The sequence below is a fragment of the Seriola dumerili genome, unplaced genomic scaffold (assembly GCF_002260705.1).
Source record: "Seriola dumerili isolate Sdu_G_001 unplaced genomic scaffold, Sdu_1.0 BDQW01000109.1, whole genome shotgun sequence".
Lineage (NCBI taxonomy): Eukaryota > Metazoa > Chordata > Actinopteri > Carangiformes > Carangidae > Seriola > Seriola dumerili.
This window is the reverse complement of record NW_019174364.1, coordinates 1,950,871-1,968,864: the sequence shown is the minus strand read 5'-3', so window position 1 is coordinate 1,968,864 and position 17,994 is coordinate 1,950,871. Positions and strand designations below refer to the sequence as shown.

Genomic DNA, 17,994 nt, shown 5'->3' with positions numbered 1-17,994 from the left:
GCCCTTTCTTGTATTTCACACAACAGAAGCAGCTCTAGGGATGCTGCAAACAGAGATCAGTGCGGCAAGCTCCCTCCCCCGTCACTCTGCAATTGGTCTAATGGCTTCAAGAGGATGAACTTGGTTGGCTCCTTGAGCCGTCCATTTGGTTTTGCAGGGATGAGAATGGGATTTAATGGCTCTGCACACCAGATGCTGTCAGACCCATGTGAGTGACTGCATCCGGGTAGCAGGTCTGAGGATTTTAACCCTATGATGTCTGACCCTTAATGACTTGAATGCACTCTATCAGAAACACACAAACAGAAGATAAACAGACCAATAATTTTAAAAGATCTTTATTTTTATGTGAAGGGTTTCTACAATTATTCACAAAACAGAGATATGTGATTGCACACATTTCCATTAGAACTACTACAAGTATGTTGAACAGTAAAAAATGACGGTCCTCTTGTTTTATAATCCTGTGTCACTGGAACATAAACTGAATGGTCACAACTCCTGCAGGGTATCCCAGAGGCTCAAAGTGAGATGTGTTGCTTTTATTGCGTCTTCAGCTCATTTTAAACAAGTTTCCGGTCATCATGGCCACAAATTCTGAAAGAGTTCAAATCAGCAATAAATACCATGGTATTTTTTTATCATTTACTTATAATCTTTTCTACTTATCTTCATCATCTAAGGACACATGTTTTAACGTGCTTGTGTATTCGGGGATTTTTTTAAAATGTAAAAGTCAAATGTGAATAAAATACCCCAAATTATGATAAATAACATCCATTTTCAAGTTTCACTATTTCTTTATACACAATACTTGACTGGTTAAAATGAGTTCTGGAGTCAAGTTGAAACATTAGCTAAAAATAATGTAACTTTAATGTACAATTCTTAATTGAAGCTGGAGAGTTCATATTCTTCAGTAATATATATTTATACATTAAATCAATTTTGTTGAAACAGCTTGTTAGCTGAGTTTCTCATATGAACATTTCTGATGATTCTGACAGTCAGAAATTATCCATAAAGATTAGGAGAACAACAGTTCTAAATATATATATACACACACATTAAGACCATCTAAGAACAGTTATACAGAGATATCAGATTGTTCACTAAGTAATCTATCTTCCAATAACGTTAATTATATTTTTTCAACCAAAGACAAGTAGAGTGGTTTAAATATAACTTTACATAATATATACCTTCATAATCGATTGTTCCATCTCCATCTCTATCTGCCTCCTTCATCATCTGCTCCGCTTCGATCTCGTTGAGTGGTTCTCCTGCATTCATCAGTACGTATCTGGAAATGATTATTAAACATATAAAAAACACTGAAAGTTCAGAATGGCAAATTAATATTAAAACTAAGTGAAGACAAACTCGGGGGCATGCTCATGTTTACTATGTTTTTAATTCAATCGGTTTTATCTGGAATTTAATTTGGGTGCAAAATAAGTAATCATTTTTTAATTAATAAACGGTGCAGCGCATCACAGTGGCAGAAAAAATTATTTTTGTCTTTTTATCTTAAATGTTATTCTTACTTCAGTGTGTTCCAGTCAATATAACCCTTGGCCTCTTTATCAAACACTTTAAAAGCAGCTCTGAGTTCAGAATCCTGGTTCTTGGTTCTTTCATGGTATAGTGCCATCAGACCCAGGAAGCTGTCACAGTTGAATACCCCTTTACCTGAAATGTTATAAAGATAATGAACTTTAGTTTGGCAGACAGACAGTAGACAGGAAAAAAAGACTGATAAATCAATATACAGAGAAAAACTACATTAGGGGGCATGTATGAAGTAAAATTAATGGTAATCAAATTTAACCTCAATCTTTAATGGTTATTATGCAATAATAATTATCTACATTCCAACTTACTGATAAAGAGGAAGGTGCTTTGCATATATTCATAAGAACAGCTTAATTTTTCAAAGTCTCTAAAGTCTTGTGTTTGGATAAATATGGATGAGATGTGGAGATTTAAAAATCTAGATATTCTGAACTGATTCAGTATCACGGTTTAAAGAAGAATTTTTTGCAATAAATCTCTGCTTGTATTTGTTTTTTCCTCTTTTTGGTTCAGAGATAGAAGGGAGGTATAAAGAGAGAAAGGTAAGAGAAGGGGAAATTGTAAACAGGAAATTAAATGGCAAATTATATCCTTGAGCATAACAGATGAAATAACACAAATATTCGTGTTCGATATGTTGAAAAGGAACTTAATTTGACATGAAAGATATACTTATAGCAGAAATTTGTAGAAGGCAGAAAATCATGTATCTGGGCACATAATGGACAACACGTTCAACATAACAGTGGCTGGAAATATGGCTCTAAGCTTTCAATCTTTTATGACGTTTCTATGTCATCAATTTTCACACTTATGGCAGGAAATTATTGGATATTACTAGGGAACTTTATTATTATTAGAACAATATTGTAAAATGCTAAAAAAAAAAAAAAAAAAAAAAAATGAATTGGAAAAAAATGTCAAAAACATCATTATCAATAACACCTTAAGTAGACAAATAACTAAATAAAGTAAATGAGCATGCACTCTCTCAAACTGCTCATAGAAAATCTATCATAGATGTCAGATGATATATTCCAATAATGTCCTTAGATGACTGTTGGTGTGTGTGTGTGCGCACAACTCTGGGAAATGCCAATAGTCTTTTTATAAAGCCCACCATACAAAAAGCACACATGGTGAAACACTGCCACCTAGTGATTAATGTGGATTCCTTCACAAAACAGAATACTGCAGTATTAGATAATGTTATGCTCTTTCATAATGCATTTTGGAAGATGTTATTCCCTTGCAACGTTGCACATAGGTCTGCTTTATGAATCCCAAATCTGTCTGGAATTGCAATTGACATCCAACCTGGTCAGAATAAATGACAAACATCCATTTCATCTGCCTTCCAGTGCTTTGGCTAATGTAAATGGCCAAGTTATCATTACAGAAGCTCATTTAGCAGTCTAACTCAAGCACTAATTACTTACTTGTCACAGACTGAACTTTAGACAGCTAAAGCTTCAACTAACATCCTCACCTCCAGGTGCAGATCAGAATACATACAGTGCATTGCTTAAAGGCATTTTAAAGCAGTTGTTCATGTATGTAAATAGCAACAACTTACAATAATAGTCAAATACACTACCACCACCATTAGGGTCTCAAAAAGAAATATGAATCAGCTGCTTTCTGATGCTTCAAAAAGGTAGGGATGGCAGGGCTGTTGTACTGTACTTATTTTGCAGATATACATAATAAAGTCACAGGTGTGTGTAAGACCTTGACTACCAACTCTATATTATCTTAAACCGAGCCAATGGCCCATAAAGGTCAAAAAGCCCATCTAAGAATAACCATTGATGTGCTTTTAGTTGGATGTATGTAGAATGATAATTGTTTTCATGTTGGGTTAACAGCCATTGGAAGTTTATATTCACCATCTTTGTCCACATCTTTGGCCATCTGGCTGAGCTCTCTTTTTGTCGGATTGATTCCCATTAAACTCATCAGCCTCTCTAGCTCCTGTGTCTTCACATCTCCATTTCCCTCTTCATCGAACATCTCGAAAATTCCTTTATACTCTGTGATCTGCTCTAGTGTAAGCTTGCTGGCCTGGAAGAAAAAAAAGGAAGTTGCAGTATTTCATTTAACAAGATTTATCAAAGGGAGTAGAGATCAGCACATCAAAGCTTTTGGAATGACTTCACGTCAAATTTAATCATGTTAATTACACATATTAGAATTAACAATTTAGTATGAGAAGTTAGTTCCTTTGTCATAAGGTACTCACCATTTCTTTGCTGGTAGTACAAACACAGCCGAGGACAAGCACTGTGACAACAGTTACTGCAGAATGAGAGGATGTCTTAGCCTCATCATTTCTACACTTCTAATGCTTTTTCCCCAGAGTTTAGAAAAGCCTGCTTCAAGACCTTTTAAAGCACTTAGAGGATGGACTTGCTAATCATAGATCAGGAATATTTGGATACTGATCTCAACCAACAGCTACAGCATAGTTATATTGGAACTGTAAACTTGTAATTGGTTGAAATATCACTTTATTCTCGAAGTAACTGATGTGGAAAGGGCTAAAGACAAAATGAAAAAAATATGTAAACAATCAGATGCATTTTCTGTGACCTCAACATCACATGTTCTACTTATGGGAGCTGCAATTAGCTTGCTGCGAGTTATTAGCAGGTGCTTGTGCGGCCCCCAGTGAATCTCATGAAAGCAGACAACCAAATAAGGAGGTACTTAACTCCAAGAAGTTATTTCCAACATTGCAATGGGAACATTAAGAATTTCACATTTGTTAGCCAAGGGGAAGAGCTTTGAATGTTTGTACACCATATGACTCAAATGATCTTCGGTGTTCACAGAGTTTGAAGGGTGATACCAAGTAAGCCTAAAGGATAATTGTAATTTATCTTAAGGTTTTTTGGACTTCATATTTACATTAGCTGGTGGTCAATAAATTAACCATTCATAAAAACAAACCAGAACAAACATTTTATCCTATATTTCATTGTTTTTACAGCCGTGATGAACACTTAACCAGGAATAGGCCATAGTTTGACTGAACCACTATATGATAGTTAGGATAACTTACATCCTCACAGAGTTTGCTGTAACAAACGAGAGAAAGTTTGGATCGCACTTGCAGAAACAAAGAATGAATAAATGATTATGCTGATCAGGTTCACTGGCTAAAATTGCCAGATCTCACTCAATGGAAAATAAAGTTTACTTGATACATGAAAGGGTTTAAAAATGATAGGCCCAAAGGAGAGTTCTTTGTTTTAACAGTGGTACTACATATGCTGGCAATTTGAATACAGACAGATTAGAACTTGTGTATCCTCAAAGAAATGTTTTTATGATCAAGCAAAGCAATGCAGAAATATTGTTTTCCTCCTGCTTTTGCATCCTTGCAACCAAATTAATTTGCATGTCATAGTCAAATGGTTATCAACATTTTGCTGACAAGCCATAATGAAAATGGTCCATAGCCACTGCCATTTCATTTCACTCCATGTGTGAGGTGATTAAGAGGTCTTATAAAGCTTATAAAGATATCCCATTTATTACTCATTTTACATGTGGTAAAGACAATTAGTGGTTATGATTATTGTCATGGCAAGTCTCCAGAAAACAAATGAAGAAGATTGAATGAAGTCTATGTAATGTCCCAAAACTTGACCTGTGACAACGTGTGCATGTGTGTTAATAAACTAAGTATTGTTTGTTGAAGTAGTGTATCTATAGCAACAAATTCCACCTAAAAGGACAGCTGTATGTCTATCTGACAAACTTCTTAACAACCAGAAGTAGGCCTTACTGTATTGCATATAGATAAGTGACTGGCCAGGGAAATGGATGTATGTTTAACTGCAACAACTTCCTAGACCTGATCCAAAAAAGGACCAATAGCCTAACTAGTGAGATGCTAAAGTGAGAGGTGTTTTTTTAAAGAGATCAATATGATTGGAACACATTAAAAAATTAGTGAGTAAAAAATCTTACAGCGAAAACACATAAACATCAAAATACACTGTCCTGATTTGCTAAGGCCATTTTATGTTGTTGCCACTGCTATTATAGAGAGCCCTGCTGAAATCATTAATACCACTTCCTTCTTTAGAACCCAAGCTGGGGCCTGACTGATTCAGCCTTTCAGTCCAACTGGTTTGCGGGGGGTGGACAAACGAACACCACGTTCACTGTTAGTCTACTCTAATGAAATGCACATATACCAAAGAAGTGCTTAACACTGTTCAGCGTGACTGGAAACGCTAACATCTCCAGCTGTAGATAAAACAACTATCGATGCTTCTCTTCCCATCGCTGCTGCAGCGTGGGGTTTCCCGGTGCTAACTGCAGGGTTACCGCGCCCATCTCGTCGTTCGATGGCCGGGCGAGAGTGTCACTACGCAAAGGGCAGATGTTAAGTTTGACAAAAAAGAGAGAGTAGACTGTCTTGTTGACTTATAGTGACTTTAAAGATTAGCGTTTTTGTCTGCCTGGGCAGTGTCTTCAGTACAAGGCTAGTGGGTGTGACTCCCTCCCCCCTCCCCTCTCCGGTTGGTTGACGGAGGTTGTCAAGCTCCCTAGCTGTAGCCTGCGTTCGGGAAGGGCTGCTCCTCGGAAAACTAACGCTAGCTGGCTAGCTAGTTAGAAAGCTAGCGTTGTGGTGTTCGTTGATGCGTGGATCGGAGGTATACGCCGTCTTGTTTTCCAGTCAATGCCAAAACGCAAAAACAAACGCAAATTGAATCAGGTAAGGTGAAATAAGGCGAGGATCGTGCTAATTTCATATCTTTCACATTATCTGTTGATACCATTAGCTGATGAATTGTGGCGGAATTGAACTGCCCGGGGGTGGGGTAGCAAGCGATGGCTAGCTTCCTAGCCATTTAGTTAGCTGCGGTTAGCTAACGTTAAGTTGGCTATTTTATAATAAGCAAATACAAGTAGCTAAGGTACAAGGGTGTCTGCAGCAGTGGGCCCTGGCGCTCAATATTTGCGGCGGATAAGCAGATTGCTACAAAACTTATCTACCCGTAACTGGCTTACACAGCCAGTCAATTGAGTTGGGTTAACTACTCTTAATGTTAGCAAAGCTCCTGGCTGGCGTTGAAGTAACATTAATATTGGCCAGTGAGGCTTGATGCCAGTGATGGCCCAGCGGAGGTGCTCTTTGGCCTAAAATACAGTACTTAAAGTACTGGATAGTTAATTGCCAAAATGTACTTATGGCAACTAGGATGTTAATGTTAACACCTGAAGCTTGATAGTTAGTATCGGGTCTCTTTGTAGGTCTACTCGAAATCTTACATTTAAAGATGTTGCTGTCAGTTGATGATGACACACTGGGTTGGGCTGGAACAATAAACGTCCCGTAAACAAATTAACAGCAAATATTGGTTAATGGCGATAGTAGATAGTACAGCAGCCAGCATCACTAGACAACTTTAAAATTGCACACAATATAAATATATATGTAACAGCTACACTTTGTTAGCGTGAGTTGTTGTAGCCGCGTTAACACCCTTTTTTTTTTTTTTTTTTTTTTTTTTTTTTTTTTTTTTTTTTTTTTTTTTTTTTACAAGCCGAACTAATAAGTTAGCATATTGCTGCCTCCCTGCAACGAAACGGCCGCGCCGGTGCAACGCCTTCAACTTAGGTTAGTAACGTTAGTTAGTTATATACCACCAGTTAGCTAACTGGCAGTTATGTAGCGATGGATGATAGATGGTCATGAAAAATCACCCGCATCTATTGCATTTGTTGCTTAACTGAAGTCAAGCAGGCCATCGCCGCCCGACCTTGCAGTTTTTACAAGCTCGGGGACTACTAAAGGATCAGGGAGCCAAATAAATATACCGATACGTCGTAATCAAATCAGTTAGGCACTGTCGGGTTTAATGAGATTGTTAGTATGTAAGTAAGTGGATTTCTGGAGGCCAAGCAACCACCGAGGTTCTATGTTTAACCACTGTTGGCTTAAAAGCTAACTCCATAGCACTCCATGTAATTGCGGAAGAGCAGCAGAGTCTACCATAAAGTAGCAGTGGTTATGTTATTTTGCATTAGATGCTGCCAGCTATTGAGTTTATCTGTCTGAAATTCAGCGGGTCTTAAGTAAGATCGATTTTGCTTTTCAACTAGACGTTGTTAAATCACAACTGAATTTGTTGCTAACACGGTGACTGAGTACATTGCTTTCTCGAATACTAGCTCTGCCCTGCCTGCAGGCCTACACTGCCAAGCCTGCTAGCAAGCTAACTAGCGGACAGCAGTCTGCAAGATGGCGTTTAGCTGCATCTTCTCAGATTTCTATCAGTGCAAGTCATATTATCGTTACACTGAGCAGCGTTCAGTAAATGTAGAAATTAGATTGCACTCTGTCAGATACAATACTCCAAATCCTCAGTATTTTGCCACATCGTGGGGCTGAGTTGGAACCAAATTTCTCCTGAAATGTGTGTAACCTGTAGACCAACCTAATAAACAAATTAGAGTAACAACCTGACTAAAACAGCTATCTGACGGCTATTCAAATATAATGCAAACTATCCTGTTGAACGCAAATCACAGTACTGCACACAGTCGCTAAGTCAACTATCAGTACACTACATACAGTGTTGTGTGAACCTCTGCACATAAATCATTTAGAAAATATATATGCTAGGTATATTCATGAAATAGATTTTAATTGTATTATCTTATATCTGTCATATATTGCTATGACGTGTGCCAATTGTGTATGCAATTTGCAAATGAATTTTATATATACACGAGTTCTTTGAAAATGCATCTTTATCTTAGTTTATTACAGAAAGCGAGGTACTAATTGTACAGTATGTGATCATACTGGACACAGAGTTGTATCAGGCTTGTGATTTCACTGGCAGTGTGAAAATCCTGGCACTTGTTTTAAGCATGTTGTGTGTAAAAGAAATAAGATTAAACTCATCCTTTTATGATTGGGAAAACATATTTCTAATGCCTGGGTTGGCTTTGCCAGCTGTTTATGTTAGTGGACATGGATAGGATTAGAGACTCATTGACTGAGGATTTTAGCTTTTAGGATTATGGAGTTGCTCAGTGATATTGCTGGTTATGGCTTTTTCTATGATCCAGCTTTAGCTGTGAAACATTGCATTATCATTGTTTAACAGTGCAGATAAGCTGACTTGTCCTTTGAGAACATATGTATACTTACGGATTGCAGTGAGAGATACATTTTTTAGGATTTTAATTGAAAGTGTAGAAGACACCTTTTGAAAGAAGCAGGCACAGACTGCACTTAAGGGACCTGAGAACAGCTAGTGAGCTACAACTCCAGGCTGTTTGCCACTGCTCATTGTTTATCATGCAGTCAGCTGACCCTGATCAGGCGCTTGGAAAGGAGAAGTGATGAGGGAGAGGAACTCCTTAACTGTAAGCATCCACAGAGGTCAATGGGAAATAAAATTCAGAATGTGGAATATTTAAAGCTCAGGACTATAGAATGAGTCCAGGCTATCCCACCTTTGGATTTACCACTGCAGTTTTAGGGTTTGAATAGAGAGAGTCAAGAATCAAAATTAATTGCATCATGTTGTAATTTGATAGAGAGCCCAGTGTTTGTGAATTTAATATCACTGAAGAGCATTTTCATATTAATAACCATTAATATTACGGAAATCTGTGAGGTTTAACTCAAAAGCCTTAAATTTGTTCAATCAGACTTGCAATTGAAAACTAAATGATTACTTCAGAGGTCAATTTAGTAATTTTCTTTATTAAATCATTATTGTTATTATAAAATTGCACATAGATGCATAAATGCATGAAAGAGTTTTTTTATATTGTGTTTTTTGTCTATTAATTATGCTGTATGAAGAGATCGAAAAATACTATCATACACTACAGCGGGCATGAGTAAACTTGAATTTAATTTTCACACAGAAAAAATTTGACAATATTGTAAAATCTAAACTATATTTTCAGAGGTCTTCAAGGTAAGAATGGCATTCTGCTGTCTCTTGTTGATACTGTATAATAATTACATTCCTGACACGTTTATTATTAGATTAATGAGTGTAAGAGGATAACCTGCGTTAAAAAGGTCAACCAGTTAGAGGACCTTAAGGACAACGTAGTCAGGTAGAGAAGTTTTTCAGTCCTGTCCTGAAACCTCCAGTGACATAGGCCTACTGATTGAAACACACCAGGTAAGGTAACTGGGATGGCAAGGTTGTAAAACTGAATGGTGCTTTGTTATTTAGAAATGGTTACATCTGCATTGAATTTTAGTGTCTCATTGTTTTGTTTTTTGAAAACATTGCCTTTTAAAGTTTAAGGCAGTTTTTTTCAGTTGATTCACCAAGGTTCTTCCTGTAACTCATCTGTAGAAAACTCTAAGTGATGTTTTGGGTCTAAATTGTGTGTGACTACTCAATTTTAACCAGTTTCTTGGGTGTACTCGGAAATCACATTGTCTGGTTTACCACAAAAATGTGTACCATCTTAAACATACACACACATTAAGGGTATGATTAGACATCAATTTCCTAATGTGTTTCTGTTCGACACACTTGAATAATTTATCGGATAGATCTGGGCACAGGGTCCATTTTCCAGGATAACAGGAGTTGGTAAACGAACAATGAGTTTGTTCACAACTATGGACTTTATTCAAACTAACAGTATATTAAATTGATTTAGCCGTTCACAAACCTTGCTACGAGGTTGTTGCATTGTGACATTTTTCCATAAACTGTACCTTTTTTTATTGCTTGAAATAAATGGACTTGGAAGTTGCATGTCAAAGTTGTAAAATTCTAATCAGTGATGTAACCAAAATTGGAATAATGGATGAATTTTCTTATTCTTACTCAGAATTTTACCTTTCATTTTGATAAAGGAAATCTGAAAATGTAATTTCCATAGAGTGTTGTTTCGTACAGAATAAATTAAGTCAATGTCTTGAACAGGACAGGTAATTATAGCTTGAGTATTTGCTGTGATTTTTCTGGCTTTGCTATAATAACTGTGTTGAAATAATATAATAATTTGCTTTGATAAATGAGACTTGAAGTAGTTTAAGATACGTTTGTTATATTGACACTCCGCTACTTGGATCATGACTTAAATATCTAAAATGTATTTTGTTAGATGAACTTTGAGTGTGTTCAAGGCTTTGTATTAATATAAGTGGCTTATTGATCACTTGGCTAAAATTCGGAGTATCCCTGGGATTGAGGTCAACAGGATAATGACCGCTTTTCAGATCACTGGAAAGTCATGCCTTAACAGGATTTGTCTGGCAATCTAAATTGTGTGTCAGGATTATGTTAGTGACATTGAGGTGGGAAAGTACAGTCTGGTTAAACCATGAACTGTACATTACATATATTTTAGGTGAACAGTTCAGTCAATTGAAAAGTCAATGACAGTGAGCTGGCTGAAAATACTCTCCTCTACTATTACCTTCTGCTGTTAAGAGATTTGGTTGTGACTAAGACAGGTTTAGACAAACTTTCATGTTTGGTTGAAAATATGTATAAATAATACCTTAAATTTAAAACGAAGAAGACTGTGAATGATTCAAGTGCTTTCTCTTTATTCTTTCTTAGATCAACAAGTGCCCCAGTAGCTGGAGTAAGGTAATTGAAAAAGCAGGCTAAAATGAGTGAACTGGACCAGTTACGCCAAGAGGCAGAGCAGCTCAAAAATCAGATCAGAGTGAGTAACAAACACTTTTCTATATGCTATACCACCAATTATCATTAAAGATACCAATTACAAGTCTATACAATCAAAATTTGACCCTGCTCTAAAGATTTGACTTCTCTTCTTTTCAGGATGCCAGGAAAGCATGCGCAGATGCCACACTATCACAGGTAACATTTGACATTAGGATCTGTTGCTTAGGTTGAAAAGCATTTGGTCTGAATGTAACCTGAGGACTTAATTTTTTTGTTGTTTGTTTGTTTTCCAGATCACAGCTAATATTGACCCCGTTGGACGAATCCAGATGCGTACAAGACGAACGCTGCGGGGTCATTTGGCTAAAATCTATGCCATGCATTGGGGAACAGATTCCAGGTAAACTAAATGCCTTATGACTCATGGTATATAGGGAGATTTTGTTTATGTTGCATTGTGTCCTTGTTTCATGTCAAATGTTGAGCAGAGTGCAAAAGTTAGACTACGCCTAAATTTAAGAGTTGTTACACTGATTACATCATGTTTTTCAGCAGTTTGGCAGGCATCTTTAGCCTGCAGTCCTTCTTCCTCAGTTTTTGGCTTATGATTTTAGATAAAAATAGATTTTGTGTGACAACTGCGATTGTTGTTGTGGTGGTGTTTATATTGCTGTTCTAATTTTTGTAGGCTCTTGGTCAGTGCCTCTCAAGATGGCAAACTCATTATTTGGGACAGCTATACCACAAATAAGGTAAGTTGTGTGAATTTAAAAGGGGTTTAATGTACTAATGGTTGAATCTGAACATGTCAATCTGTAATTGGAAAGTAAAGTAATAACAGCATCAGCTTGGACTGTCACATAAAGCTAATGTCAGTGTCACCATCTACATGCAAATAAAGTAATAGTTGCTGCTTTTATGAAACTTTGGGCTATTTCAGGCAAAGTGAATACAAATGAATGAGGTGGGCATTGTTTATCTCACTTTGCTGTTTTATATTTTGAGACCTGCACCTATTTTTGTGGAACTCATAAGGTTATATTTGAATCAGAAGGAGAAACTAACTAACTCTGCCCATGCTGCATTCATTTGGAATATATTCAAAAGGGTTACATATCAGCTGAGAGAGAGGCATTTGTGGCCTTGGGGCTGATGTGTTTGGTGTGCAGTTAGTGGGGTGGGAAGTGGAGCACAGTTTGTGTGCCTAATAGGTAATTTGTACTTTTACACCACAAAAAGAAAATTAACTATAGAAAATTATGCTCTGTCAAATTTTAGAATATTGAAGATTTTGTGGTGACATGGAAAAAAAACATTCACATTGAATTTGATACAGCAGGCAATAAGTCCAGCTGGGAATTAAAAGATTAAAGGGTCGTTCTTCCAATGTATCTCTAGACCTACTGAGAAGATTGCAGGCCAGATTGAGGTCAGAATTGTATATGGGATATCTTAATGCGTATAGGGGCTCACAAATAGAAACACTGCTAGTTACAGCCTTTGTTTAATTAAGCTGCCACATTATGCTGTCTATGAGAGCCAGTAAGTAGCAGCTTATTGACTGATATATGCTATCATGTTTCAATCAAAATGGAAGTGATATGGGTGTGATTATACAGGATGTTGTCTAATGCCTAAGGGGCACATTCTGGACTCTGTTCTCAGTTCACTTGTTCTTGTTACTTTGGTCATGAGTGCTTCACTTCACTGGATGTCACTCTGATTTTGGGCTTGGTGCACAGGAGCAGTGGGTGTCAAAATAACAGGTCTAGCAGTAGAATTAGTTAAACTTGAAATTTATAAGTTGGATAGATAACAAATGTATTTGTGTGTGTGTTGTCACCTTGATTATATAGGTTCACGCCATTCCTCTTCGATCTTCCTGGGTCATGACTTGCGCATATGCACCTTCAGGAAATTATGTGGCCTGTGGTGGCTTAGACAACATCTGCTCCATTTACAACCTGAAAACACGTGAGGGGAATGTACGTGTGAGCCGTGAGCTTGCTGGACATACAGGTACATGATAGTGTATATGATGGTATATGGTATATGATGTACACACATGATTGATTAAAGCAAATTACAAAGGGTGGGTTGGTGAAAATGGATTGCAAAAGTAGAGTTTCATCTTAACTATACTCAACATGCTGAGGCCCTATTGTATGTTGCATGTAAAAACATCGATATTTATAAATTGAATTAGTGGATCACTGGTTAAACCTAATTTTAAAATGTATTCACAAGCACCCTCAAAATTTGTGGGAAATAAAGACTTTTTACCTTTTTAATCTAATCTGTCCTTTGTGATAAACAAAGAGATTTGGTGCCAAAAGATGGAAAGTAAATAGAGTAAGACACGGAGAAAAATACAAAATTTAAGATGTTCTAAAATCTTACAGCTGACCTATTTACTGTTAATAATACTGATGATGCGTAATTGCGCAAATATTAGTTATACATACGCTAGTTATTAACAAACTGCTAGTTAAATATCTGACATGCAGTTCCATATTCATGTATGTTCTATTGCTTCTTTGAATATTAGGATACCTGTCCTGTTGTCGCTTTCTTGATGACAACCAGATTGTTACAAGCTCTGGAGATACCACTTGGTAAGTAAAAGAATTCCCTACATTTAGTTGAATTACTGGGTTGATTATTAAATCAGTATTTTTTGTGCAAGAGCTAGGAAGTTGGAGAAATGCTAAACAGATATTTTATTTTACAGTGCACTTTGGGACATTGAGACTGGCCAGCAGACAACCACATTTGCTGGACACACAGGTGATGTCATGAGCCTGTCATTGGCCCCTGACTCACGGTTATTCGTCTCTGGTGCTTGTGATGCCTCTGCTAAACTCTGGGATGTTCGAGAGGGCATGTGCAGACAGACATTTACCGGCCATGAGTCTGACATCAATGCCATCTGTGTAAGTTATTGACAAAATTCAGAAATTTACTTTTTTTCAAATTTTTCTTTGGAATTGCAAATTGGAATGTTATTCTTTTTTAAAAACTACTATACAGACGTACCTTTTTGTTAGTGTATTCTTCTGTTGTGCATTAATGATCTCTCTTTTGTACTTTTTAGTTCTTCCCTAATGGCAATGCCTTTGCCACGGGCTCCGATGATGCCACCTGCAGGCTGTTCGATCTGCGTGCTGATCAGGAATTAATGATCTACTCTCATGACAATATCATATGTGGCATCACCTCTGTTGCATTCTCAAAGAGTGGCCGTCTTCTCCTGGCGGGATATGATGACTTCAACTGCAACGTGTGGGACACACTAAAAGCTGACCGTGCTGGTTAGTTATTGAAGCATGATCTCAAATAGCAGCCCTATTTTTTTCATGTTACACAAATACTCTTGATTTCAGAATTCAACATACAAAGCAACAAAGATTATTTACTTGTTTTCTCATTTTTAGTCATGAAGACTAAGTTATAATTGTTGTACTTTTTCTAGGTGTGTTGGCTGGACATGACAACCGTGTTAGCTGCCTGGGAGTTACTGATGATGGCATGGCAGTTGCAACGGGATCCTGGGACAGTTTTCTGAAGATCTGGAATTGAAGTCTGAAGGTTCTTCTTTTTTTTTTTCTTTTTTTTTTTTTTTTTTTTTTTTTTTTTTTATTGTTTCACATTTTCCTACATTTGTACTTAAAGCTATTCCTCGTAAAAACCTGTAGTTGCACGTCTGCCATAGCCTCATTTTTTTTGCCTGGCTGGAGTAGAAGGTGATGTGCTGATTGTGCTACTTTTGTTGCCTTACAGGTATAAAAGAGTTGTGGGTTCAGTGAAATGTCTTTCTGTTTCTTTTGCTGGTCTGCATATTTGAGACACTGTTAGCTTGAATGGATCTTGGCATTTTCTTTTGACTCTCGTGATCAACACAACATTCTTGCCCCTACATTTACAGTAAGCTTGAGATAAATGTCAGGGCAACTTCAACTGCTTTTAGCATTAGTTTAAGCTTAATGTTTTTTCATACAGGACATACGGGCTGTACAGAAAACAAACCCATCTGGTGGATATACACATATTGTATTACAGTGGTCAATTAGCGCACCTCAGATAGACATTGTCAGCCATTTAGTCATATCAAACTTAACTCGGATAATAGTAGTTTTTAATAAGTTGAAGTTTGTTGCTGTAATGACGTTGCTGCCCTAAGAACTATAGAAAAAAACAATCAACTGACGTAAGGTTTTAACTTTTTTTTTTTTTTTTTGTTACACTGAATTCTTAGGGTGAGGGTTAAATGTAAATATTACATTTTGCAGGCTTGACAAAAGGCCAAAAACTGCAGCTTGTTGGAGATGTACGTATAATGAACACAAGCAGCCTTTTGCATTCTTATGTCAATCTGTGTGACTAGAAAGCTTTTTGTTAGATCTTTGCCCATTAGGTCTTACATATTCACTTGACATAAGGTTAAATTAGCTAAATTGTAGATCAGGTTAGATTAGTTAAATTCTAAATTTCATTTGTCTTTGTTTCCCAGATGTTCTTTTAACTCCAAAGTTGACTGGAAGACCATTACAACTTCAGAATGTTCACAGCATCTTCTTCAACACTGTTTAAACTGACTTGGACACCACAAAAACGAAGGGAAACCAATGCCTTTCCTACACAAAGAAGAGCACAATTGTTTATCACCTAGTTAAGAAAGGATCTCCTGTGGTATCAAATCAGAAACTTGCGCATTCCTTCTTGGACCATTTTATGTTACCTTGAAAGAGAAAACAACACTATCATCCCATGCAAATGTGTGTGTCTTGAAAGCAAATGTTGGAGTGTAATTGTACAAATTATTTAACTTTTTTTTTTTTTTTTTTTTTTTTTTTTTTTTTTTTTTTTTTAAGAATTCTATTCTGATGGTTTGTTATTCTTGATGGCTTTCTTTTTTGTCATATTTCTTTAGTGGTTTTAGATATGTTTGAATTACAGCTTGTCTTTCTAATCCAGTTAAATCATATAAGACAGATGAGAGAAAACATGCAGAAGTAAAAGCTTGGATCATATTACACGAGCAGCTTTCAAATTGTCCATGATGTATTTATATACTAGCTGTTTTTGTTTCATCACAGCCTTTTGCACATGAAGAAGCTTTGCCTCTCAACTAATACTATGTTAACTAACCAAGCACATGCTATAAGTTATGAATGCTCATTCCAGTACAAAAGGAGTTATTACGAGTAACTTATCCAGTTAACCCCCTTAATTCTTGTACATGCCTTTGACTTTGGGTGGGAAGGGGTGGGGTAGCAAGGTAGGTGCTGAGATAATTGGGGCATGGCTGGATTTTATTATATGGATGGGGGATTGTGTTTAGTATCCACTTTGAGTGAAACACCTCACCTGACTAAATAGACACTTCCTTTGCTTGGGACTGCAGTTGCAACTCTGTGAATGAAATGTACAAATCAATGTCTGAAAATAATGGTCTGATGTTTTAAGTTAAGACATTTAATTTTGTCTGCCATGAGTTAATTTAGATGTGCATGCTGTAGACTTGCTTTCAATGGTGCAAAAATCCTAGATTTTCTTTTGTTTCTGAAAAGGAGAGTAACCTATTGATTGAACTTAATAGAAGCCAATTTTTTTTGGCTCAAACTCTGCATACATCATGTACTAATACTGGTAACGCTATGCACCAGAGTGAGCAAGAATGGAGAAAGACTTAATATTGACTGCGTACTTAGTGTAAATTATGCTTACCAGTTCTATTGATGCCAATTTTTGTAATAATTATAACAATCATTGTGAGAATTCTATCCTTGAGAAGTCCTTTTCTCTCCTTCAAATCTTCACACTCAATGGAACAATAATGTCCTCACATACTGTCCATACTAAAACTTTTGTACATTTTTTTCTTGGTCTTAAATTGAAAATCAGAGCATCTGAATGACAACATTTCACTGTATACAGAAGCACTTTTGTTAAAGTTGTGACATATTTTCACTTTTCTTTTTTTTCTGCGATGATGTACAATAAATGTGATGTATTCGTGTGTGGCCACAAGTGAAAATGCAATTCAACTGAGATGGATTCCCTTTTCTCTTTCCATTAATATTATAGAGCTCTGCACCCTTATGTACCTTTTCACTTTTTGTATTTCATTTCAGTCTGTTGATGTTCCACGGTGAGCTGGATGCAAGATAGATACTGTACTAAATTGTACTGTTATTGATTGAAAAATGTAATAAAAAGCTGTTTGAGATCTCTTTTTGTTGTTGAGTTGAATCCAAAAACAGCACTGAATGATTGTTTTGTAATGTAATGGAGCCTGTTACACACCCTTCACCATTTTGATGCGTAGTTCAGATTTAACATTTCTCAGCTTTGTGACTAATAGTAGTTGTGCAGAAATAGCTTCACTACTGTTTAGGGAGGACAAGAATTAAAATGGGGCAAGCAACAAAATTTAAAAGTAAAAACCAACCAGTTGCATGCAAGTATACAATTTAGGTTTACTTGTTTTAGAACAAAAGGGTTTGATGATTGTGGGTGAGCTTTCCCATTATTTAAAACCATCAAATACTCATTGTCCAGTTCAGTCATTTAGCTCTGGTCTGTTCAGAAGAAAAAAAAAACCTTTATGACAGGACAATAGTATTGTTGTAATTGAGGGTTCATGGATTATAGTTTACTGTTTCTTTATACCTTTCCCTTGCAGCAGGTGTAATATTTTTACAAACATACTTTTACAAGGTGTGGTTTTGATATATTTGCAGCAATTCTCCTCTTTAATGTGAAAATG

At 36.5% G+C, this 17,994-nt stretch overlaps 2 protein-coding genes across 4 annotated transcripts; one reads left to right on the top strand and one right to left on the bottom strand.

Moving 5' to 3' along the window:
• Positions 1-520: 520 nt before the first annotated feature.
• On the bottom strand, positions 521-6,968 carry LOC111222843 (calglandulin-like). Of its 2 annotated transcripts, none has more exons than XM_022746701.1 (5): positions 6,865-6,968; positions 3,465-3,639; positions 1,548-1,692; positions 1,203-1,303; positions 521-597 (listed from the first exon to the last, which is right to left on the bottom strand). In XM_022746701.1, exons 2-5 carry the CDS (start codon positions 3,586-3,588, stop codon positions 554-556), a joined length of 414 nt encoding a protein of 137 aa, XP_022602422.1. In that variant the 5' UTR covers positions 3,589-3,639; positions 6,865-6,968; the 3' UTR covers positions 521-553. The 2 variants fall into 2 exon arrangements, with proteins under 2 accessions (XP_022602422.1, XP_022602421.1); XM_022746700.1 differs by lacking the exon at positions 6,865-6,968 and adding an exon at positions 3,818-3,869.
• LOC111222841 (guanine nucleotide-binding protein G(I)/G(S)/G(T) subunit beta-1-like) lies at positions 5,936-16,087 on the top strand. Of its 2 annotated transcripts, none has more exons than XM_022746698.1 (11): positions 5,936-6,307; positions 11,154-11,262; positions 11,382-11,420; positions 11,519-11,625; positions 11,914-11,977; positions 13,082-13,244; positions 13,774-13,840; positions 13,957-14,158; positions 14,320-14,536; positions 14,698-14,813; positions 15,736-16,087. In XM_022746698.1, exons 2-10 carry the CDS (start codon positions 11,206-11,208, stop codon positions 14,802-14,804), a joined length of 1,023 nt encoding a protein of 340 aa, XP_022602419.1. In that variant the 5' UTR covers positions 5,936-6,307; positions 11,154-11,205; the 3' UTR covers positions 14,805-14,813; positions 15,736-16,087. The 2 variants fall into 2 exon arrangements, with proteins under 2 accessions (XP_022602419.1, XP_022602420.1); XM_022746699.1 differs by lacking the exon at positions 5,936-6,307 and adding an exon at positions 7,145-7,213.
• Positions 16,088-17,994: the final 1,907 nt, after the last annotated feature.

Bases quoted from the DNA above. Each gene is read 5' to 3' on its own strand.
- LOC111222843 (XM_022746700.1), bottom strand. The intron at 1,304-1,547 runs GTAAGAATAACA...AATCATTTCCAG, and splicing joins ATTGACTGGAACACACTGAA to ATACGTACTGATGAATGCAG. The intron at 598-1,202 runs GTATATATTATG...GAACTCTTTCAG, and splicing joins TGGAACAATCGATTATGAAG to AATTTGTGGCCATGATGACC.
- LOC111222841 (XM_022746698.1), top strand. From the start codon at position 11,206: ATGAGTGAACTGGACCAGTTACGCCAAGAGGCAGAGCAGCTCAAAAAT. The intron at 11,421-11,518 runs GTAACATTTGAC...TTTGTTTTCCAG, and splicing joins CAGATGCCACACTATCACAG to ATCACAGCTAATATTGACCC. The intron at 13,841-13,956 runs GTAAGTAAAAGA...TTTATTTTACAG, and splicing joins AGCTCTGGAGATACCACTTG to TGCACTTTGGGACATTGAGA.